Source organism: Haliaeetus albicilla, chromosome 12, assembly GCF_947461875.1.
Source record: "Haliaeetus albicilla chromosome 12, bHalAlb1.1, whole genome shotgun sequence".
NCBI classification, from domain to species: domain Eukaryota; kingdom Metazoa; phylum Chordata; class Aves; order Accipitriformes; family Accipitridae; genus Haliaeetus; species Haliaeetus albicilla.
In genome coordinates, this window is record NC_091494.1 from 31,303,913 (window position 1) to 31,330,174 (window position 26,262).

Genomic DNA, 26,262 nt, shown 5'->3' on the forward strand with positions numbered 1-26,262 from the left:
ACTGGACTAAGCATGGAAAGAGATCTGGTTACAGAGATGAAGCATGCCTTTATATTTTGTGTTTGTCTTTAAAATGTTGCCTAGTTACTCCATAAGCTATCATCAAACACTTAACACTATGAAGTGACTTGCAACAAACATCTCTAACAAACCTAACAGGAAGACTGACAGGCACAAGTTTGTTTGCTGAGCACCTACCTTACTGCAGGCCAAATATACCAACACACTTACATTCACAGTGAGATTTCTGCAATAGCACTGTTTATCTTACATTTCACCTCTACCTTTAGTTGTGCAATAATATTTGCTATCTACAGCTTAGTCATTCACTCTTCAATGTACATTCTGCAACTTCACATAAAGACAGGGGCAGTTTACAGGAATAGAGTTGGTATTTTGCTAACAGTAAGCCATTAAATATTCAACTGAACTTTTCAGAAAGCATGTAATTTGCTAACACTATAAAGCTGACATTTCAAGTTATCATACCTAAATTTAATCAAGCCAGTACTGACTCTTTAAGGAAGCTGAACCTACACATGCTCAAAGCATCTGATGTGATACATCCACCAGCGCTAAAGGAGCAGGACAATATCATTGTCAGGTTACTCTGTGGGAGGCTGCAGGTGACTAAAAGGATGGAGACATCACAGATAACTAAAGAAAGGCAAGTAGGATCATTGCACTGTCCTTCTAAAAGCTGGAAGGAACCTCTAAAGGTCAGAAATTATCAAGGACACTGGCGTTCTTTAGGGGAAAAACCATCTCTCAATGTACCTTGAAACTGCATTTATCTTTTTCTTCTTGCCTTGTCATCATCAGCTTATTCATTTGTTGGTCAGTTTTTACATCCAAGTCTTACTTCTTTGAAACTGTTAAGCAATGAACTTACAAAAATTCTCATTCTTTGTCCTAAAACTTTTAACACTAATTAATACTAGAAGCAGGATCAAAGTCAGGTGCACTCCACTTCTCATGGGTATCCAGTGGTTTTAAGATTTAGAATAATATTTATCGGTTTTGCTTCATCAGTGCTCAGACACTTTTCCCACAAAACACTGGAAGCCCCAAATGCTGGCTCAGATACCAGTCCATGAAGAATTACATCAAAACTCCCCCTCTAGCCCAATGCTATCCATTTCAAAGACAAATACAACAGTGCTGTTTTAAATCAACTACCAACTCCCAACTTTGTCTCTTTACCTAGTATTTCCCATATAGAGTGATACAAGACACAGCCAGCCAGCATCTACTACATTTCCTCTACCTAGAAACCAGCCTCTGAGAAAGCTGTCAGGTCAAACTGCCACAAACAACTTTTGACAGACCAGTATTTCACTCTTTCCTCTTTTATGCACTTCATCTAATTACTCCAAGATACTCCTGAATCTTTAGAGAAGGCCTGAGAAAGCACCTCTTCTCTGTGGGGTGGGGGCATTGACGTAGACTCTATAGGTGTTCCTGCTACTTGTGAAGTTAAAATAACAAAAACTTAAAAAAAAGTGGTTCTATCCCTTACTCTAAAAGATGCAAGATTTGAGAGAAATCACAACAGCCATACTTCAGTTTTGCTTGCTGACTGACTGCTAAGTACGTTCAGTTAATCATTATCAAACAAAGCATAGCAGAGGTCAGTCAAACCCCAGTCACAGTTTACCCTGCAACTTGTTTATGGTGAACCATAGCACTGAATACAAGTGTTTCTTGCATGTCTACAGCAGACTTCATGACCACACTCATTCACTCACTCACCCCAGATAGCTCAAGCTGCTACACTGCTGCACTCCAGCACAGACATAGCACAAGTGGCTAACCTAACACAGCATCATCAAACCCTGGAAGAATAAGCCAAGCTATGAATTGAGGCTATTTTAGAGGTCACGAATTAGGTATTTGCAACATTAGCTTGAAATTACCCACATTCCTAAAGAAAAAATTGTGACATTTGTTTTCAGAGTTGCTAGCCAGGGCTGAATCAGCATAAAAGGAGAAAACAAATAGCTGTTAGACTATGTCCTGCCCACTTAATGAAACTGTGGGTAGCTTCTCCATTACATACCAGATAGAATTTGAATTTTTTTTTTTTTTTTTTAGTCCTCATTAAGTTTGAAGAAGCTCAACCATGGTTTATGTTTTCACTGGCAGTCTTTCACTACCCTTTATTAACCATCATTGAGAAGTTTTAGTAAGTCTAACTTAGAAATTAAAACAGAGTTGCTACATTTGTGAGCAGAAGTTAATAGGTAACACATTCCTTCCTGAATAAATTAATTCAAACAGGTACAGATTTATAACAAGACTTGCAAACACCCCCAATTTATTATGCAATACCAAATTTATTTAGCCCTTTGAAACAGGCGACTGCTGTAGTTTAGGAGGCAAGCGGAGAATGTGCTCCATTTGGAGAAAGACCTTCGGTTTGGACAAAGACCAGAGAACACTGCACAGTCCCAAGGGCTGATCCACACTGTGAGCAACAGCTGAAATGTACAAACTGCCCATACACGAAGAGGAAAACAACTTTGACTGTGAAAGTGCTCCTGATGCACCACACCATCAAGCCAGTGGGGCCAGCTACAACTTACGGGACTGATTTACCGTCAAAGCCAACGACTGGTTCTCACACAAGTGTTTAATGCAACTTAGCTGAAGGGCAGTAACAATCCATAAGGCAGCAACTTCTTAAACTGCTCCAGCTAGAGCTGCAAGGACTTGCTTGCTTATGCTTATTGTTCTTCAGATGACACAGATGAGTTGTTCTCAGCCTTCCTGATTTGTGGCTCCCAAAGAGCTTTCCCAGTAGAAACGAGCAGCTTCTAAATCTTATACACAGGCCGTCCCTATACTTACTTTTCAGTTTTTATTTGCATGCTGCTTAGAAGTAAGCTAAGATTAGTAGTAGTTGGCAAGCCACAGGCTGGAAAAGGTTTATTTAAACTGTATTCAGCATAGCAGTAGTTTCTATTCTCCATCAAGCCTGCTTCAGTTGTTCTGTTTCCGCATGTAGTACAATTTTGCCTAGAAAAAGATTACATTGTCAACCGAAACAATGATTCAAGGAGGTCCTCTAACTGTAATATCTGCCATTTAAGCTCACTCATTTAACTTTTGTTCTTTTCCTTCCCAAACAAATAAGCAAGCACAAACCACTTAAAACTGGCTGTGAACCAATTTTGACTCTAGTGGGCTCTTCCTAAGCTGTTCCATTATGCCTGAACTCCACAAGTTTGGAAAGATCGCAAGTATGATAACAGTACATAGCTAGGCTTTCTAACTTCAACACAACATGGTCAGTGGTTTGGCTTTTTGTTCTCAGCCACACATTGGACAGGACACAGATCATCTAGCACATCACTCTACTCCCAGTAAGGTCAGCCACACTACACAGACCAGTGATTTTAACACATCACCTAGCAATAGCTAGGCTAAGAAGTTGTGGAAAGGTACAGCACAACCAACTTCACAGGCAGTGCAATGTTCAAGATAAACATTTGTCTACAGTTAAGATTGAGGGGGGGAATGGATATCTCAAGTTAAGTGAAACAGTTCAAACACTAAAATCCTTTCCTCAAAGGACCCAAGTTAATGCTACCTTCTTATATTTTAAACACCGACTTCCTTTAGGTTTGATACTGAATAGGTTTGGGGGGTTTTGGGGTTTTTTTTTTTTAAGAAGTTCAGCAACTCAGAGGACAGACGCCACACTTTACCTACCCTCTTGTGCCTAAATGACCATTAAGTTTCCAATAAACTCTATTGCTGCACAACAATTTGAAACTACACAACATAAATCAGTCCTTCAGCTTTTAGAGAAAAATTCACAGGTATATTCATATCTCCTTTCCTTTGGAGGGAAGATATTGACCTTCATTTCTTTAAGGTCAAAACAGCTTTTACTCATATGCACTTATGCACACACACAGGCATCTTCTTCTCCCCTTTGCAGTTTTTCTAAACATGAGCATCATATATTCCTTATGCTATTTACAGGGGTGGGGAAATCCTTAAAATCCTCTTCTCTCTCTCCATTGAGCACATAGACCTGACACAAACATTTGTGCTGGAAGTACAAAAGACTAACATTTATTTGATAGTTTCACTGTATCTGCTGATAATTAGAGTAATCCTTTCCTATTAGAAATGGTCATGAACAATCATTGTTTACAAAATGGCTTTGACTGTTGGGTTTGTTTTGGGGTTTTTTTTTTTCCTACATAGCTTAATACTGTTTCCATCTAAAAATCTAGCACCTATTACTGTAAGGGGGGATAATATCTCCCTATGGAGAGCAGGAGGCAAACAGGAGGAGCATTTCCCCAACTACAACTCTTCTCCACCCATTTTCAGCACCTAATACCCCCTTTCTTCCAGCCTTAGTCTTCAATAAAAAAGGTATTTGAAAAACAAGGATACAAGAAAGATAATCATTGTAGAAATTTTTGACCCAGTAAATGCTATGAATTCATTCCTGAACTAAAGACAATGTTTCCCTGGGGTTTTGTGGAAAAAAACTTAGATTTAAAAGATGAGGTTATTTCATTTGAGATGCTGAATGTCACCATGAACAGCTACTGCTTTAAAAGAGATATGATGGCATTTTACCAGCTGCCTCTTCTCAGCCACTTTAACACTTCAATGTAGTAAGAAATAATACTTATGAAAAGCACCCCAGTAAAGACTAATTAAGCTCCATGCAGTCATAATAAACTAACAGCAGTGCTACAGTTTCCAATAGTCTCATCAGCCTCTTAAAAGCCAGCTGCAGCAGATTCCTGCACCCCTATGACTCCCATGCACTGCACAGTGAGGCACACACACACTAACCCATCACACCCCAAATCCTCCGGTGTTATGAAGACACAGATGATTACCATCTAACCCATGTGCACTTTTATATGCAGGTTACAAAGTAAACTTACTGATATAGCAAGATAGACCACATACAATCGGAATCAGTATCACACTCCAACAGCTGATAACACAAGGACCAAAATTAGCAGGTAAGGATGATTCCCTATAACACTTTCACAGTAGCCAGCAAATTCTTCTACAGTTTCCTGATCCATTATCCTCAGACTTCAAGTTCCTGTATTCCTCAAATGACTTTTTGGACAAGCATAGGCTTTCAGCACCCACAATATCCTGAGGCACAGAATACCAGAGTTTAGCTATGCTGTTAAAAAAAATTACTTCTTTTTATTGTTTTGAACATGTCATTTGCGAATTTCAAGTAACGACCCTTTGTTCTTGTATAGGAAGAGATGGGGTGGGGGGAGGATCATCATTCCTTCTCCCTGTGCCACTTCAGATTTAGACTTCAGTTCTATCTGACCTGAATTACCATTTCCAGGCTGAATACAGTCTTGTTAATTTCAGTTGTTTTTTTGAATGTCTTCCTGTCATATTTCCTCTTTGCCCAAAGCAGGGAAGGCCAGATCTGCACAAAGCGCTGAAGATAAAACGTATTATAAGTCTATGGCAAAAGGGTTTCCTGGTTTGATCCGTTTTCCAGTTATTGCTCATGTTCTCTACCTGATTGATAACCATTGCTGAACACTGCCTTTAGATTTCCACAGATCTGTTTCATTCCCTACAGCTCCTACTCAAGCAGTAGCAGGTCCAACACTACTAACAAAGTTCATTCCCCCAGTACACCACCATTGTGCAGCAGTGCACATGGAGCCTCCCATGCTATTTTAACCTCCTATACATTCTGAGGTACAGTTCTTTACATCAGGCTCTCATTTTTGCTACCCTGGATAACAATGTAAGCTAAGCATCCCCTCACAACCCCTTCTCTTCTCCAGGCAAGACATTTATAAACAAGAAGCATGAACATTATGAGTGCAGGTTCCACGGGGTTATCACAGCAATAACCCTGACAAGGGTTACTGTGTGGACAAGATTGGTCAATCTTTAACCAGTTCTTTATGTATATGAAGGCCTTTCCTCATATTGCAGTTACTTAAGAGCCTCTGGTTAGGATTGTTATCAAGTTACTTTTGGAAAGCCACATAGGCCATATCAGTTAGCCCTCCCTTGTCCATACAGATTCATGCACAGATAAATGTATGTGTGAGGCATGACCTCTCTTTAGAAAACCCATATGGAGTCTTTATATATGATTATATGTGTATGTATGTTCCTGCAAAGGCTAGTTTTATACTTTGGAACAGTTTCTACCAACATATTTGACACCTAACGTGAGTATACGGGTCTTCAGATTCCCAGATCTGAAAAGGAATCTCAAAGAGATGGCACCCAGTAGCTAACACCTGGGTGCTTTAGTACCAAATGTTTTGTGCCAAATGCAGCACAGTTATAGCACCCAGTCAGCTATTCCATCTCTGAGATTAAGAAATTAGTTCTTGCAGTTTGCTGCCATCATTTTTCTATCTACTAACCCTTCAGTTTGAGAGTGATTCTCTGATGTTTTCCTCAAAGGAATATTCCCAGCCTGAGAACTTCCCCAAACAACATCTTACCAGACACACATAAAGAGGTAGTCACAATTTTCCTACTTTTTCTTCTGGGCTTTCCTTCTACACATCATCTGATGGCTTTACGATCACCCTGAAAAAGCCCTAGAATACAATAATTTTAATGCCCTGGAGTATTCAGAAAGCCATGAGCTTTTATTCACCTTGCTTTATGAAACAGCATACTAAAGGTGCACGACACCTCACAACTCAATCACTGAGGAACGTACACAAAGTCTGTCAGGAGTACCTAAGCAGCCAAATACCTGAAAGCATCAAGTATGGACAAGTGAAAAGAAGCTAGATACACACTGAGCTATAAATTGGCAATCGTGTTGGTGATGTGAGCCTTGGGTTATTGAAGACAAAGAGCAGAACACCACCAGCCCCTCACCGCTTCTCTCCAGTTGCTAAGCGATAAAAATTGCTCCTGCTTCTTGTTGCTTTCTTACCAGAGTATACCAAAGAAACTAAGTAAAGAAGAAGGGGGAGGAAAAAGGAGCTACTGCAATTGCTAACAGTAGCAGCTCTACAATAGCTAAGCTTTTACTTCAACACCCCAGCGGAATGCAGACATGACTGACAAAAACCAGTCATTGTGCAAAACACGCAACACCTAGGAGTGCTGTCACAGTGCAATGTTCTGTCAAGATTAGAAGATATTTAAGTTTTTGTTGCACAAGCAATAATATCTTGACGTATGTCATCTGAAGGCTAAAGCCAAGCAGAAGTGAATTATCCATTTCACAACTACCTAGAAATAAATGGAGCTTAAATTAAACTAAAGCTTCAGAATAGAAGCAGGTGCTGGCTGAGTAATATGCACAAAATGATTCATCTTATGAATGATTTCATAAGTTGGATGCACTTAGTCTTGAATTCCTGTCTGTAGGCTATCACAGTCACAATTCAATTACAATGCCAGCTTGCATAGCAAGTTTTAAAATTAAAATCATCAGTTGGTCAGAGTATCAACCAAAAAAATCATGGAACTGCCTAATCTGCTGCAACACTTCACTTCAGAAGTGGGGAGAAAACAGCCAAGGCACCGAATAAACTAAGAATTCTTTATGTAACAAATGTCACTCCTATCTCATTTTTAAATACAAAGAAAGTTACTTCTTGAAGTTACGCAAAAAAAATTTAAGTCAACCACTTCAAGTAACACTTCTAAGCAACTAAGCCTTAAGAAAAGAGTTGTTTACTGTAAATATCATCATGCCTAATTAAGTTTGTAACCTTGAGGTTGAACAGCAATAAAGAACAGGGATCCAAACACATTTTGACACAGAGAAAGACAAAAGGTTAGGAACTGTTGTCACAAGCAGTAAAGTACTAAAACTTTTCCAACAGTAACAAAAATGTTAAGAAAAAGACATGATAGTATACTATAATCTATTTCTAGAAACCAAGTTCAATTGAGTTTGTTCAATAAGTAATTGCTACTGATGTTATTAAGAGATGGTCTAGCAAGGGGCTATAATTTAAATAATGAAAATAACTTCACAGTCACTTAAGCACACAGATTTAATATCAAGAGACAGAATGGAAGAGTGAGGGGAAGGGGATGAAATATTGCACAATAGGTTCAGCTGACAGAAGCATTTCTCATTTTTCTTCAAATTCAAAAGTAACGAGACAGAAGAGTTTCAGCATGATGGATTTCAGTTTTTTCTACTTCATTTCTTGCTTCAAGAATCTCTTTCCCTCCACTCAGCCATTAAGACCACTCTATATTACGTTCCTATTGGTATACAAACCAATCTTGATGTTAATGTTATTGTCACCTAAGTATTTATATACCACACCAGCCTGATTGGACAAAGTGAAAACACAGAAATCACAGGGTAACAATAAAGAGACCTATAAATCCTTCACATTACATTTACCAAGCAGCTAGTTCTGCTTAAATTGCCATACTACACTTTGTAACTAGTTAAAAAGCTTTGGGGAATCTTTTGGTAAGTCAAGATGTAATGAAAATATCAAGAATATTAATTGCACATATATGAGGTTCTATATACTCCTCACATAACGGAGAATGCTAGTCATCACTCTCAGGCTTTTTAGTCTCAGAGCAATTTTTTCCTCTTCCATTTGAAGATTTAATAGACCTTTAAAGAAAAGAGTTGTCATATTTTAGTTTCAATTATTTTCTTCCATACCTTGGAGGGGGAGGGGCAAAGGTCCCCAAAGGGAGGACTTAAATCTAGATTAACTAAAAATACAGAAGAATATGATGTTTTTTAAGAGAGAAGTATTGCATCTATAGGCAGTACTGGCTTCTCCAACACCAAGTGTTCATGTATTATGCTGTTTCCGATAAACCTTCTCTGCAACAGGATTAAAGGCAGTCCTAAAATATCAGTGCTAATTTAGTGCTCATCAAGATGTCCTCAGGGAAACAGGATAAAAAGGAGAGACTAAGCATAATTATACAAGAGTAATATTAGTAGGCAAGCTGGTCTTTGGCAACAAAAAGCAAACAAGTTTTCATTAATATTTCTTCCAAAGCACTTTTAAGGGTCAGTGAATAAACAGGCATAATAAAACAATGCCATACTTCCTCTAGAAATACAGTGGGAGAACAGGGAGAAGGAAGAAGAGAAAGCCAAGTATGGCAAAAGCACTAGAGAAAACTGTATGTTAGTGCTGCTTTCACACAATCAAGTCTCCATTGCCAGTAAAATAGTCATAGATGAACCATTAGACTTACACAATTAGTTTTCTTAAAGAAAATCCTAGTCCCTGTCAAAACATTTTCTTCTTGCTGCTTATAACTTTTAGCAGTACAGACCACTAGCAAGTCTTGCAAATTGTATTACCAAACAGAATTAAGGTCAATGTTGTCACAGGGATTAGGATACCAATTCCTTATGACCACCATGTCAACTGTCCAGCAGCTGTGAAAAGCTCAGTCTTGCATTCTTTTGGGAAGCACTCCAACTCCAACCCTACGCATTTCTGCATACAATTTTTGTCTAGGGCTAAACAATTTCAATATGCCTAGAAGCCTCTAGGTTATGCGTACTTATGCTTCAACATAACATTAGGAAAATGAAGAGAAAGCACAGGAGAAATCCACTAAACTACCCATGAAGTAACACTTACCCTACCACCACACTACTTTGAAAAATAATTGCTAGGAGAGAGGGGAAATCCAGTATGTAAAGCTGAATTGCATGTTATTATCTTCTGAGGTCAAGGCACTGGGTAATGAGCCTCTTCCTGAAGAGAAATCCTGTCATAATCAAAACGCACCCAAAGCCTTGCTAGCTTTTAATGTGTTCACATTTAATCTCTACTACAAGTCCTGCAGAAGCGGCAACACTTATAAGATCCAGCAATCAATGAAGTTTGCTTCTCCTTGCAAAACTTGCCTCAAATCCCTAGTGCATCACAGCTGCACCACCACTGAACTGTTCATCTGCAACACTCAGCCATTAAAAACAATTCTGCACCTCCCTCTTTCTTGTGATAGCTTACACTAATCCAATACATCTCTCTGGAGAGTACTATTCCTTCTCCAAAATGGCAAACTGGGCTTCTTGAACATACTCTGTTTTACTGCTCTTCCCCCCACCTCTTTGTCCTACATGTTTAACAAGCACTGAAATAGATTTTCAGCCCATTCTCTTCCCTACTAAAGGGCACAATAAGAGCTGACCTGTGAAGACTGCAGGGCTGAATGTCCCCCTAAACAGGAAATTCTTCAAAGGGACAAGAACAGAGAAGCAGTTCGATGACTGGCAGTTAGCAATGCTTCCAATACAACCTTTTCCTAACAGAGAGCACACTGTGAAATGTAGTGCTCCATCTATATCACCAGTTTAACAGAATGGAGTATTTCCAGCAACATTTAAAGACATGGAATAACTACTGAGATGAGCATGCGTCAGTTCTGCCAACCAAAAATCCTTTTGCTTTCATAATCTACAAGAGAAATCTCTATTTTGTTGTTTAAGCACAAGTATTGTTTTAAACATGCAAAACTTCAGATTAGCAAAAACTTGATCTCTCATCATTTGTGGTCTGATTTAAAGGCATGAAAGCAGTAAGATACTGAGTAACAGGTTACTCCCTGTACCAGATTACCAGCACAGAAAAAATGCGTTTTAAAAGATAATGTTGTTCAGAGTCACACCTCAGGTCCAGGTATCCTGTTAATCAGTGTAAGCACATCTCACAAACACCTACAAAATTAGTAGTTTATGATTAGCTACAAGGAAAGTAAACATGGATTATACCGAACAGGCCAGAAAAATACAGCCAACCACTTTCATTGACTTAAACTAGTGGTTAAGGTATTTCTATAAAGGTATGGTCATATTATCCAAAGGAATTGCATTCCTATGGTTTCAATTTCAGTTTTGAATCATAATAATTAAACTTTAGATATCAAATATGGGAAACACAGAAGTCATTCATATCAAAAGAAATCTATGAGTATGCTATAACAGCAAAATCATGACTTGCAATAGTACTGGAATAACTAATCTCCTCTACTACTACACTCTACCATCCTGTCTCTACCTCCCAAAGCAACATGTGCACAAACGTGGACATGAACTGCAGAAAAACAGGTTTATAACTATAACTACGTGTTAGTAACTTATCAGCAAAAGCATCCTAGTCAAGGATTATGCTGCAAATAAGTGCTTGCAGAGACTGCCGATGATTTAATCGGAATTGCTGTGATTCAAACAGGTAGTTCATGGTTAGAGACATATTTCTACTAGCTAAAAGTTTGACATACATTCTCTGTTTCTTTAGTTTAAGACTGAAAGTCCAGCAAAACATAAGGTATAGTTAGAAAATTAAGGATACTTTGTGCATTATGTTAAATCTTTGGCTGGCAGGGAAAACGTAGATCTCCCTACCAAATTCTAGGCAAACTCAGTAGTTGACCTTGTGTTGCCACTGATAGCCAGAAAATAAGTTTAATATTGTAATAATCTCCTACTGTTAAGACAAGTAGTATTTGATGTCCTAATGATTAGAAAACCTTACTTGTTGTAATTGCAGGTTTTATTTACATGAAGACTTAAATTCATTTCCCTGAAGTGCCTGTCTCTCTGCACCAGGTCCCATCTAGAGGCTCTGTAAGCAAAGAGGGACCAGCACTGAGCAGCGTAGTCCCAGATTTCTCCTCCACTTACACCCTTTTGACATATTCATTAGTCATTCTTATCGTGACTGATCACTGCTTCATAAGTCTATGCAAAGCCAGGGTGATTGTATAAAATCACCAATACAAATAGCAGTGAGTTTTCATACTTCAGGCAAGTGTTTTTCCAGAAGTCTGTACGCCACCTTCCTCCTAAAGGAAGCAGTGTCTGTAAACAGTTTCCTGAGTCCATTATAAATTCAGAAGCAGCCCTGTTTTTCCTCTTCCTCTGATCCAACCCAATCAGGCAAGAACAGTTGGTTTAGTAAAATATTTGCCAAGCACAAAACTGTTAATGCCTGTTCTAGAGTTTTTACATATCCTTGGCAATGCAGTTGTGAAGGCAAACCATCAACAGGAAATTCACTGGTTGATTGCAATCGCTTGCTAAAATAAACAGGGAGTAGCTCCATGCAGGTAAAGGGCACTAGAAACACAGATTTAGTTAACCTTGAAGTTATTCCCTAATAAATTGATCCTGTTGCATAGTTTTCATCTATGCCAATCTTTGGCTTTATTCTTTCAAATGAAAAGAATTCAGACTATCAAAATCAAAAAGAAAGCAAGCACAGAAACACACAGAGATTTGATACAAAATGTAAACCTCCATATATCAGTACAGAAACAAGACAAAACTGTAACCAAACATTTACCATCATGTAAAATTTTTTTTTCATTTCATCTTCCAAAAATAGTAAAATTTGTAGACATAGCAAGATCTCCAGAGATATAAATCAGTACTGGCATGGTATGTGAACAAATATATAGAGCACCTGAAGTGTGATAACTGCTGACATTGACTTACTTTATTAGAGGACATTTGTCTCAAGAACTTTTCAAAACTTCTTGAGACAATTTCAAAAGTTATTGAGCTTTTGGAGTGGGAAGCCCTTATCCACAAACTACTTGAGACTGCTAGGAATAAACTCCTTAAAATAATCTTAAAGTTTGCTCTATTCTTCCACACAAACTTTTTGTTAGGGGGTCTGCTGATAGGAGCTATTAGAGGCTGTTGTTCTGGTCAAGAAGCCATTGCTTTTTTTCCATAAAAACACAGCCCCAAATATCCATTGAGAAGCATGACAACTCTTGGTGGCCCCAATTTGCTGCTCTTCCATTGCTTGCCCCTGCATCACCCTGCTCAATGGTGATGGCATAGTTTCTTCTGGGGTGAAAGAGCACTCAGCAATCCAGCAGTCTGTGGTTTATTATTAAGCAGCCCTAAAGACAAAGGCACAACTGAAGAAACAAAGACTTGCAGTGATTTATTTAAAGATGGGAAACGTCTTTTTTAAAAAAGATTTACATTTAAATGGCTGGTTAACCTGGTAGCAGAAGCAGTGTTTTCTTAGTTTGTGTGAACTGGGTCAAATAGCTTTTAACCTACTTCCAGTACACCTATAACATATCTATAGCAGAAAACATAGTAAGTTTTTCAGACCTGCCTCTTCATTACACACACTTTTCTAGATACAACATCCTGGTGTTCCCACTTCAGTAAAACAGCCACCTAAATATCAGCCAATATTGGATAGTATGAGCTGTGTTTCCAACATACTATGTCAGAAGTGCAATTTTACAAGTTCAACAGCATGTGTTATTTCAACACATTTATATAATGTCAGATTCACAGTTTTCATTATTTGTCCAGCACAGCCCTAAAGCCAAAATTTGAAGCATGTGCCCACCTTAAACTTACTCTCTATTCTACTACAGACATGACCTATACCAGTTTGGAGAAAAAAAAAAAAAAAATTTTTTTTTAAATCTTAAAAGGTTAAGCATTTCCCTGACCTCTTTTTGAACTGAAACATACTATTGTTTCATTGTCACTTCAGATTATTCGTCAGCTGCCAAAACGCCAACATTTTTATAGAATTAGAGAGACAAGTCATTAACATACTTTAGCTTTCCCTTTTCAATCACAATTTTTCATTCTTACTTCATTCAAAGCCAGTGCACTAACATCTTTTGACATGAATCTTCTCTCTTCTTTTTTTAAGAAAAAAGTGTTTCTACTACAACTTTCAGTGCCACCAGCTGGCACAGTACACTTCCTATTAGTGTTAGTTTGCTTCTATGCCTCAGTAAGTCAGACAAATATGCCGACAGAGGTCAACCTCCAAGTTATTTCTACTCTGAAAGTTTAAGGTTCCAGATAAGAAAGCTTTTTTCCCCCCCTTCAAGTACTAGAAAATATTCTGATCGTGTTGAGTTTTAGGTACATTACAAAGAGTTGTTACTTAACAGTTAGTTGACATTTAACTAATTCTTACCTTGTAGCATGCATCTATATGCAGATTCAGATATTGCATAAATGTGCGGTGGCATTTCATGGCGCTTCTTCCCTCTGTACATCTCGATAATGTTTTCTGAATAGATCGGGAGGTTCTTGTAAGGATTTATAACTACGCAGAACAGCCCTGAATAGGTCTTAAAAAAAGAAACAACATTTCTGTTAGTAAACAGTATTGAAATAGAGCCATAAAGAGCAGAAAAGCTTTTTCACAGGTTCTATACTATTTATTTTAGAACAAAATTGAGGTGCTTTTTCTTGAGCAACTCAAAGTACATGCTATATTCAAATTATTGGTTTCTAGTTCTCTTAAAAGGCTCTTTAATTACCTGCATAAAAAGTAATTTAAAGATAATAAATGGGAGTAAACATGAAGTGAAGCATCTGCTCTCTTTCCCACAGATATTTAAATCTCCCATTTGCCAAGTTACAGGATTTATAGACATCTTTTGATGTTCAACTCCTTCAGCAAAATGCGCATTCAAAGTTATTTTCTCATTTTTGAAGGAACTGATTGTCTCGATTAGTCTAGTAAATAATTTGGAAAAGGAAAAAGCCTATTTCCAACCACCACTATTTCTGCTATCCTACTATTTTTTCATATTTGTATGTCTTTCCTGCCCATCAGCCTCTCAATCCCAAAGCAGTCTCCTCCTGGAGAGGTCATTCCCTCCACTGTCCCACCCCAGCTGATGGATAGCCTGGCAGCTGGCACTGCAGATGCCATTTCATACTCTGCTTTTAAAGTTGATACTGAACAGAAGTTATCAGGACTACTGTAACATCAAGAAACTCAAGAACAAATTTTACATTGCTTATTTCATTGACTTTTATTGAGGCATTTCTGTTTAGTCAAAAAACGCCAGATGTTTTACAAAATTGAGCACACATTGCAAACGATACATACAGGTCCACATTTCCCTGTAAGTGAAATATCAAAGAGTACTTCAGAACAGTTCAATCTCTGTTCCATAGAAGTTATTTATAAGGAAGTTATCATAAAAATATATATGAAAGAAAAATGTATACAGTCAGCCACTGATACTTTGTTATCTGGGAGGGACAGATGAGCATCGTCTGGCTGTATGGGCCTTACTAGTTGTCAAAAGTTAAGCTCACAGACAGGCAGTTTTGCACCATGCAAAAAACAGAGCTAATCCACGGTGTTTCCCTAAACCAAGGCATCCGGATGGCTCTTGCCTTTTCAGAATCAATGTAAAATGATGGGTTTTAAGCAAGCAAAACCTCTCCATTTACCTATATTTCATCACATGCTTTGAAAGTGTGTTCTGTTTGGTCATCAATACTATTCACACCTTTACTAGCACAGGAACATTAGCAAGACACATCAGTTTTGACAGAAACAGGGAGTATCTTTCTGAATGTCAGGAAAGCTGTGGTTTTTACCTTTGCAGGCTGAGAGAAGACAAGGGACAGAGACACTAAGACAGCATTAACAGCTGTTAAGAGCCTGTAGTATTAAGCAGGTAGCTCATTATTCTTACAACATTTGTAGATTTAAAAAATATTTCTGCTACATTTGTACGAACAGAGTAGCTGAAATTCCTGATCTGCCTTTTTTTTTTTTTTAAATATATAAAAGACTTTATATGGAGGAAAAGGTGCCCTATTCTTTCTACAGCCCCAAGGGATTCTAGAAAGACAGACCAAAGGTGATCTCTGAATTGAGTCAGAAGCACCATTGGTAAAGAAAAAGAACTTGGTTTTATGCCAGATGTTCTGACATAAAGACATCTTATGTCTTTATGGGACGATAACCTCTCTGCTTTGGTCAGATCTGCTGGGTGATAAGTACTGAAGTGCCTTACCTAGCCAAACGTCTTTGGTAATAAGGTATTTATTTCTCAAGAGAAAGGAAACAGATGTTATCACATCAACTGACCCAAGCATAAAGAACAACTTATCAGTCATTAACTCAACATAAGCATGGGTCTGTTGGCAAGTGGGCAGTTCCTCCCCAGCTTCATGTTCCTACCACTGTCCCTCTTGCCAGCATCAGCACCCTTGCAGTAACTTACCGAGCTGGATACTACTGAAGATAAATTTCAAAGAGAATTGGTTGGTAATAGAATCAGTTCCCTGATCAAACTCATTCATGGCCACTAGTGATACTTTAGGGGAGAGGGAAGGCAAGACAGTTATTTTAATAGCATGGTACAACTGACCAAGGACCCAATTAATTGATAAATACTGGATCTACCTTCCTAGCCAGCCAGTTCCCTGTTGTACTCAACTGAGGTCATCCACATTCATCTATAATTACTACAGATGACAAGAAGGCATTGAGAATTACCATAAGCCTGATTTCCATTCTAGTCTTCAAATAAAGACAACTAGAAGGAAGGCACACCTTCACCCAAGCCCATCATATGATCACCAGCTCAAAAATCACCAAACAGCACCTACACTGTGTTTTTCTACTACAGCCACATCTAATGAAAAAAAGACTTGTTTATTGCTGACTGCAAATGGGATCCGGTCACGAGCAAAAGAATTCACACAGCCAAAGTCCATTTCCTGATCTGTCCCAACACACCCTCGGACCAGTGTAATGGCATGAACATTTACTTAAGCCAGCAGACCTCTTTCCTCCAGGATGATTCTGGACTCTTATCCAGCAGGAGTTCTGAGCCCAGGTCTGTTTTTCACCCACCCAGCTTCAGAGACTTGCAATTTACCTCCATGGGCTGCTGTTCTGTATCTTACTGTGGATGGGAACTCTCAAAACAGTGACTGATAGTTAAGCTGTAAGGGTACTGCTGTATATACTAGCTATATTACAGTCATCCTCTTTCAAGAGCAATACCTCTATTTCTCTGCAAATTAATCTAAAACTTTTATCAGTTGTTTTGGTACTTTTATGTTCACAAAGGAAAGTTGTTGGGTTTTCCCCAGTATCACTGCCCTTCCCCAGACATGAATAAACTGAACTGGTAAGTTAAAAGAAAAAATAAAAATTAAGTGCTAGGGTAAGAACAGCTATTTGAAGATTATCCTTCCCTCCTCCCCCGAGTTGCTTTGGCATCTTTTGTTTATTTCCCCAACACAGACATGTAGTAAGTGTTATTACTGTTTAGCTACATAAAGAATTAATAATTTATAAAACCAAACTTAACAATCCTTCAGACCTCTATTGATGATAGTCTAGAAAGGCTTCTAGGTTAGGTATCTCCCAATGAAGTAATTGGATGGATCAGTGAACCTGGAATGATCAGAATAAGCAAAGTCCAGCTAGATGCCAACATAACTCAGCCAATCTAGAGGGAGACCAGCAAATGTCATGGGCAAATGAAAAGGGTTAATTTAAGAAGCTCTATATTGAACAAGGCCAAATTAGAAAAATTAGAAGTTAGGAAGCACAAAATTCTACTGTTTCACCAGTGCTGGGGTTCATTTATTTGAAACTAAACCTAAAGGATAGGCTTTTATCCCTGACCATTAAGTCTGTGTCACAACATAGCTCTTCACATGCAGCACCTTGAACTCCAACATCTTGATTTCCTGCACATTTGTCACTCTGTTCACTCTCCTGCTGTTTTCCTGCAGAATTTAAAAATCACACTGTCTTCAAAACATCACCACACTGTACAGCCTTAATTTATTCAAAGGAAGATGGAACCGAGTTCTCCCACAATGCTCCCAAGTTTCATGACCATCATCTATTGCAGAAAGCAACATATGAACACATTGGTGGGTTCTTTTTGTGGCTTGTTAAGCATATAAACACAGAAGGGATGCTTTTATTGAGTCAAATTTAATTGGGAGGGAAGTAAACGGTACAAAAGTTTTATACAGCTATTTTATAACTGCAAGTATCACCATACAAGTATATTACTCTAAGACAGCAGATTGGAGGTATGGGCTTTCTGCATGCAAATTGAAGACATGAACAGTAGGCTGAGATTGTTTACACACCTTGAAAAGCTTCTTGGTGACCAGCCATAGAAAGAATTAACAGTAATACTTGCACACCTGCCTTACAAATGGACACCCTACTTAATGAATACCACCATGTAGCTGTTAAAGATGCCCAGAGCTTTCAGACATGCCACAGGGGCAGAGTGATGTCCTCTGCCTCCTCTCTGTTCTGCAGTACTTGGACTCTGCCAAAACTGTCATATCTGAATTATGTTAGGATCAAGCACTGAAGAGCTATAGTAACTAGCCAGTCTGGATGAAGAACCAGACTTCAATAATTTTTCAGCTGACAGAGGCAGATATGTATATTAAGAACTTAAAGGCAAATAAAGATGCTTATTCACCTTGAGATCATGGGATCAGCTGCAAACAAGCTAGTTGCTTGAAACACACACATTTCTGCTTTACCCAGGAACAGGATATAGACAATATCAACCAACAGCTATAAGGCCGGTTGGAATGTACACTCTCTAGGCAAGGTTCCAGAGACAAACAGTAAAGCAGTGCTCTGACAGAGGCTTCTTATACAAACTCTCCTTCAGGACACTAATTGTGGAGTTTGAATGTTTCCAGATGCTTACAAGCCTTTATCCAGTAGTATATCATTTAGTAATTTGGATTTCAGTAAGCTATCCCAGACTGCGGAGTTCAGGTTCCTGGCGCTGGCCTATTTGAAGACTACATTATATTCCTAGCAGTAAGCAACCTGAGAAAGAGGTATATGTAAGTGAACTACTGGCAAATAGAGAGTGCATTATTTCCAGGTGAAAGCACATGGGAATTTAGGCTCTAAATTTGGAGTGCGGGCTCCAAAGCAAGAAAGGTTTTCATGGCCTGTCTTCCCTTAAAACTATATGAAACCTCCATCGTGTATACACATATAGTGGTATTAGTGTCAAAAGCCTTGTACAATTCCTTAGATTAATAGCTCAGCTTTACAGTTTTTGCATCAAGGAATATGCTGTTACAACTGTTCGGTTCATTCCTCCTGCCACAACATCAAAAGGCCTTTTCAAAACATCACTTCAGAGTGCATTAGCAAGATGCAGGTAAGTTTTTTGGATTTGTAACAATCAGTTTGCATCACCTGAGTATCCAGGCTCAACATTTATCTCCAGTTCTTCAAATATAGAGAGTGACAGATTTACTCTATTACTACATAAATAATTAAGCTGAAGTAAGCATCTAGACATCTCCTATTATTACCTGAAATACAAACCAGCAGTTTCTAGCCTAGAAAGTAATACCTGTTTTAAGCAGTATCCCATATACTAATGGGGTAGAGCACGTTCTCCAGATTGGTAAATTGCATCATCATAGCATTTTCTTGTCTGGTTTCACTTCCTGAGGTCATGGACATGCTTTTCACACTCCAATTCCCATTAAATCCTCTGATCTTGGCATGGTTTTCTCATGTACTATCTCTTCCCCCAGAATGATGCAGTTATCCAACCCTAAATTCAAGCCTTAAAGAAGGGCAGGCAACTCTTCAGTCTACAATGGCAGAAAAGTAAGGCTGTGGCCTGGAGTGGAACATGTTCTCTGCTTTGCACAGCAGCTAATCCCCAGCTACAACCCACCTCTCCTCAGGGCAGAGGCAGAGGGGCCACACAGCTGGCCCAGCACCATGGGCAGCCCCCACACCACCACCCTGAGCCCATACTACCCAGCCAGGGCACAGTCAAAACTGGAACCCAGAAGTTATTGCAGACATCTCTGTACAAGCCCAAAGTGCTAGTTTGGAGGGGGGCGGGTGGGAGAAGAGTCCTGTTGGCACCCAGGAGATTGGAGTTAAGGGTGCCAACAAGGGAAAGGAACCCCCTGCGGGGTAATGGGAACCTCAGCTCTGACCAAGGCTGCGGGACAAGCACCACTGACTGTTACTCAGGGCAACTGAAGAGTAAAATCTGTGCACGAGGAGAATGAGAAAGGGAAGGAGCACAACACACATACAACCTATTGAAGCACAGCCCAAGCTTTAGAGGACTTATCTATTGATATTCTCTACAACTATCACTAAAGAGAGGACATTCACCAGTACTGTAGTTTCACATTTATAGCCTTCAGGTTATGTGTTTAAGGAGATAAAAACCAACATTATATCAGCTGTGCAGGTTATACTCCTGCTCAGTAAGCTCACCACCTCTCAGAGAGAGACAGGCTCAGTGTCACAGCCACTCAGACAGCATGACTGCTTCAGCCACAGCAACTGCTAAGACATAAAACATGATCTCAGGTTGCACCAGGGCCAGAAAAGTATTAATACCCTTTCATAAGGCTCCTGTATAGCTGCATGTTGGAGCTTGATTGCTCTACAGAAGGCTTAGAACAGGCTACCTGTGCCTTCTGATGCAGGCATACAGCTTGAAGGGGTGTCTTGCAACACAGTGCATTCCACAGAGCACTTGGAGTCCATAATCCAATTTATTGCACCTTTTTAGGCTGCTAATCTACCATTTTTAATAGAAGCAGAGAATATGACAAGAACATGCACTTTTTTCATACCTCTGCTTGTCTGAATGCAAGGAGGGCATTGATTCACTTCCCTCAAATCCCTCTGACATTTCTAACAAAGTAAAACCCTACACAGGACTCTCTCAACTTCATCACATTTATGAGTTCTCCAGAAAATCAGAGTTAATTTAAAAATACGTTCTTGTGTCAAAGCAGCCCTTACAATATGAACCCCAGCATTTCTTCTGCACTATATTATTTACTACATCCAGTGACTGGTTTGTGTTAAGGAAGAAGATGAAATTAAGTAACAAACTCTTGAGAAACAAATTTCTTACAGGTTCTTTTAATATCAGTCTTCACTACTCAGTAATGTGAAACATTCCCAACTGGACCAGCACGAAAATTAAAGCAAACAGAACACAGAAGCTTACATAACACAGATTGTTCAAGGTTACACTCTGGCCTCATAAGAGGCAGCAGCTTAAGAGAAGAAACAGCTTATAGACAGTTCCTCAAGTGCAGTTTTGTAAGAGCTTCTACCCACAGCAGGCTATGGAACTGGGGACTACAGCGTATTTCTCATTTGTTCCCTCTTCTTCCCCAATAAAATGGAAAGTACATAAAAAAATGAAAGTAGCACAGGGCTGCAGAGCAATTACAGAAGTAATGCTTGTAATTATCAAAAAATATCTGCTAAAGTATTTTTGGTTGCACAACAGTAAGCATGTTTTCTTCTTTACTGGTAGAAAGAAAACCCAGTAGGCCAGTAGGCATATACACAGAGAGAAATAATTAGCAGCAAGGTTGCAGGAGCTGTCAGCCTTACATAAACAGTTTCCAACCCTTTTGAAAAAGGCTTTACAAAAAAAAAAAGTCAAGGAGTGGGCAGGGAAGATAATGCATAGTTCATTAGAGTTTGAAGGACTTTGAAGTTGAATCTAACCCTTTCCTCAATACCGCTTCACCATCTTTTTGTCCTTTCTCGAGGAACAACGAAACTAGTCATTTCTAACTTGACTTCACCTACAGCATGCACACATCTTATGCCACATGCTCCCACCTTAAACTCTCTAGCTGAGCACCCAAAACACGGGACATGGGCTCACCAACAACAGACAGGACCAAGGGAACATCCCACATACAGTCACACCAAGGCAAGAGGCCATCTGGATACTGACATGGGTTAACAGAAGTCAAGCGTTTGAGAAATTCTATTAATTCTAATCCTTTTGACTGAATGAGGTCAGGAAGCAGTTAAGTAGTAGTTGCAATGATTTATGGTTGTATCAGCAAGCTACATATAATCACAACTGTGGGCAATGGACTTCCTCCAGGACAGCTGGGACTAGAACAGATGTGGCAACAGCAACTTTTTTTTTTTTTAATAGATTTTTATAAAGCCCATTAGATTTTGAATAGCTTAGTTTTTACTGTAGCTTAATGACACCCTATGTTTGAGTGAGCAATTTCTTCATTCCATCTTACAGCACTGGGTACAGGAATGGGAACTTTTGACTTCACAAGACAGACTTCTGGTCCTGTGATATCTTCTTTCAGTTTGATTATCTTTCCTAACTCAAACATTTATAGACCCATTGAGTAGACAACACGCCATTTATCCAGGAACTTTTCAGGTATTAGCCTGCACTTACCAGTCAGACCATTAAAATACAGCCATCTGCAGCTCAGATGTTATATTTGTCTGGAAAAATCAGTAAAGTGTGTCAAACCTCCATACTATTATTGTTTGCTATCCATACTATTAGTGTTTGCTAATGCACTTAACAAGAAACCCATTTTGGTTTAAAAAAAATATTTCTGTTAACAAGATGAGCATAAGGTTATATTTTTACATTCATTAATAGAGTATGTAGGAACATAAACATTTAAAGTATGCTTTAAAAGGGAAATGGAAGGGTTTTTCTTGCCATTAAAAGAGGTACTGACACAAAAGCAGAGTTCCATTCTCTGCAATATCAAGAACAAGTTGCTTTCCATCTAAGTAGAAATGAGGTATTTACATTCCTGATCTATGCAACTAGCTGCATTTTGAGTAACTGAAATGCTTTTTAAAAAGACTTAAAAATTCAAAACTCTAGGAAAGTTATATCCAGAATGCTGCCTAACAAAGCATTGAAACATTATTTAGAGTGATCAGGAACACTCCTGACCACTTTAAGAGGTATAGCAGCTCTCGCTCAAAAAAAACAAGCAAACAAGAAAAAAAACATCTTGCCCTGAAGCGAAAAAGGACTCTCAAACTGCACACTAACTAGTCAGTCTCTCTTCCAAGCGCAGAGAAAACATAATGGTAAAAAGCAACCTAAATACTTTAAAAAAAAAAAAAATACTGACACAGTTCTTCCCTTCAGATCAGCTATACGAGTCAAATTGGGTAGTAAACTTTGAGTAGAAGCCTAATTTTGAACATAACTGACATGCCTATATATAAGCTTTCTGAATAGGCACTGAAGCCAATATGTTGTTGATATTGAAGTACAGAGATCAAGATGGAAAAAACCACCTCTTCCTACACCAGAAACTCCTTTGCAGCTTTCAGACCTTATTTGTAGCCATCCACCAAAGCAAATAAGTATTTCTCCCCTCCATATTGTCAAGTGCAGCATCTGTCCTCCTAGCACCTTTATTTTCAGACTAAGTTCTCCTTCTTGTTTATCTCCCCTGCCACTCCCATCCCTTCCAACCAAAACCAGAGACCCATTTCAAGTGTCTCCTTTTTCCCAGGACTCCAACTGAAGGAGACAGCTATAGTTTGGACAGCCAAAGTCAATTCTTCAGCTGGGCTTCACACACACACCCCCAACAGCAAACTGACACCACAAACCTGAGCCATGAACAAAACTGCTCCTGAACCTCTACAGCTTACAGCATAGCAGTTTAAAAATTGAAGTCAGTGATTTCCTACATTCAGGTACCATATTGGACCATGAAGAGTTTGGAAGCTGGTTCATGAGAAACCCCAAACTTCATGAAGCAGTGACATGGAGCAGTCATCTTGCCTAATTACAGCTTGACACAAATCATTACGGCAACAGTGGTCTTGAGAACCTGTTAGCATTCAAGGCTGATAGACCCTTAACTTCCACTCTTTCCAGTGGATGCCTCCATTTCATTGTCTGATTCAAAGATTATTTCCCCCCACCCCATGAAATCCTATTTTGCTGACATGACTTAAGCAGGAGCCAAAATCTAGGACTGATATCTATGTGCCTTCACAATGGCATTTTACATGCAGGTCTTGTAAAAATAGAGATGTTTCCTCACTCAGGCTACAGACCTTGGTGACCAAAATCTCTGATAACTAGACTCTTAAAGCAATGCCCCCAGAAAGATATCTGGAACTCAGTTCATCATGGTATAAGGATATTCAAGAACCACCACAAAACCAGTCTGAGCAAAATCATATTTATTCCAAATCTTCAAAGGACCTCCTAAGCCTTTGGGTATTCCTCCTAGGTGCCCTTACAATGAACTACCTCCAGTTTCTGATCTACAGCTATGAAGGATATTACTAAATACAGGCTGAAGCTAGTGTTAAAGCTGGCCACTCTAAAGCAGAGCAGCCAAAATAGTAGTTTTATATGAAGCTGAAGAATTGACAGTTCACAAGCATTTAAGGTAACCAAAAGCCATGAGAAGCTGCCACTACAGCAAGACATGAGAGACCAATTTAGAGTATTAGTGACTCAAATGATACATCCCTGCCATAAGAAATGCTGATAACCCTAGAAAAGCACAAAATTTGGAAAAAATCAGCTATGAAACACATGGAAGAGTACAAATGCCTACCAAAGGTAGAAGTAATGAGAAAAAAAAAAAACTGCTGTAGATGGCTGCACCTTCACAGAACCAACAGTTGCACTTGATGAAAACCAAGCCTCAAACAGGAGCAGGGATATTCTTGGGGACTCTCAGATTCTGCACTACCATGCTTAGTCATTGACAGGTTAAGGAGATAAGTCCAAGTGCAAGAATTCACAATGATAGATTTCCCCATTCTCAGGGGTGAAAATATATATATAATATACCCCAAAGAATTTGCAAAGATAGTACAGCTTCTCTAGGAAAGACTTTTTTCTAATATATTCTTCAGTTACACTCAAAATAAACTTTGTGGCAAGAAATGGAATAGGTGATATTAAAAGTGGAGCAAGAAATGAAGTTATTTCATCTCCAAAGCAAAACTGGGATCTCTATAGTTTACACTCCAACCATTCTTCCCAGCAGTTCTTGTACAAGTTCTGCTACCTTTCATCTTCTATGCTGTCATGAACAGACCAGAAATAAAAGACAGGACCAAGCATGGACATCACACTTTTACAAGCCACTGGTCTTCCACATTCTCCATTTGAGTTCATCTCCCACAGCACACTAATAATGCAACCCAGAGCCCAAGATCATGCCACTTGGCAGACATTAGAAATGCTAGAAGTTCCAGAAACTCCTTGCCATCCCTACTTAGATGTTACATGAAACTCTTGATGGAATGAGCATCACTGCCCAGGTCATGCTGACTGGCACCAGCTAGCTTTAGTCAGCCCTCCCTGTTCCTCCAGCAGTGTCATCTTGGAGAGGTAGATTATAGACAGATGACTAGACCCACTGGCCAAATCCCTCAACTCGTTTGTTTCCTTTCTAGGGACTGAAAGGAAACATGTATCTACTTCAGTTGACAGACCTTCATCTTCTACTTCCTAGAAAGGCAACACTGCATGCTGCCTATTGTGAATTAAAGGAAGCCAAATCAGATTCACCATCTCCATCTTAACTACTTGAGACCAACATCAAAATACAAGATTTCAGTTTGGTTATTATGGGAGTACTATCTGGAAATCAAAACATACCCTTAACCAACTTTTGTCACAGCCAAACCACCATAATTCTCTTCATCAGCTCAGTTAACTTTGACTCTTTTTCTTACGCCATGAGAACTTCAGCAGGATAGGCAAGCAATGGCAATTGCTCTGGGCTGTGCAGTAAGCAGCAGCAATGACAGCGCCACATTCAAGAAGTTTAGGGATCCCTGACAGAGAACCCTACCAGAACTAAAATCCCCACCAGCTCAAGTCCTTGATGAAGTTTCTCTCCATGGCCTGTTGATCTTTGCCAGCATTTAGCCTTTACTCTAACAGTGCTTGCAACTGCTTTCCCCCCCCCTTCAAAAAATAAGCTGAATTTTCATTTCAGACAAGAACTCATTGTTACAGCTGCATAGAAACATTATTCTTGGTAACAGTAGCATCCTCCAGCAAGGTTCCTGCAACTCAGACCTCCAGTTAAAGCCAACAAATCCATTAGCTTCTTGATCCCAACCAACTTCTTCCAGCCTGGGGGCGGGGGAGGTCATTAGTAATATACTGATGAGGTAATCCTCCTATGTGACAGCAGTATCTCAATGCCAAGGAACCAAGTTTTAGAGTCTGCCTCAACAGTTAAAGAATGAAAGCAGAAACCACCCTTTTGGGAAGGGGGAGTGGGGGGTGTGGGGGGGAAAGGTAAGTCACCCATAGGATATCAGTTAAACTCCACATATACAGTAAGCCAGCCTTTCAAAAAGTGAAGGTTTTTAATTTGTCAGTCATCCAAAGTAACACAGTACTGTATCATCTGTGTATATAGAAGAGTGACAGGTTCTCAACGACATCCTCCAGAAGCATTTGTGGCTATGTTTACTATATGGAGTCCTTGGACTGGAGCTTGCTTTGACATTTAAAGCCTTCAGCTTTTAACCTTCATAATGAAATACAGTTGTAATAGTTGTAATGAATTTCATAACAACTAGCATTATGATTGATACATATACTGAAAACTTTTGACCTATCAACTTGTTTACTTTTAATTTTCAATCCAGTCCTTACTAATTATCCAATTAGTTTACTTATAAGCTTGCAGAAAGCATTCCA

At 39.1% G+C, this 26,262-nt stretch overlaps 1 protein-coding gene across 3 annotated transcripts in view; it reads right to left on the reverse strand.

Moving 5' to 3' along the window:
• The window catches only part of MYH10 (myosin heavy chain 10), a 104,398-nt gene that overhangs the window by 73,743 nt on the left and 4,393 nt on the right, over nt 1-26,262 (reverse strand). For all 3 annotated transcript variants that reach the window (XM_069798876.1, XM_069798874.1, XM_069798875.1), the window contains exon 3: nt 13,923-14,079. In XM_069798876.1, the coding sequence (XP_069654977.1) occupies nt 13,923-14,079 (157 nt within the window). The remainder of the gene's footprint in view (nt 1-13,922; nt 14,080-26,262) is intronic.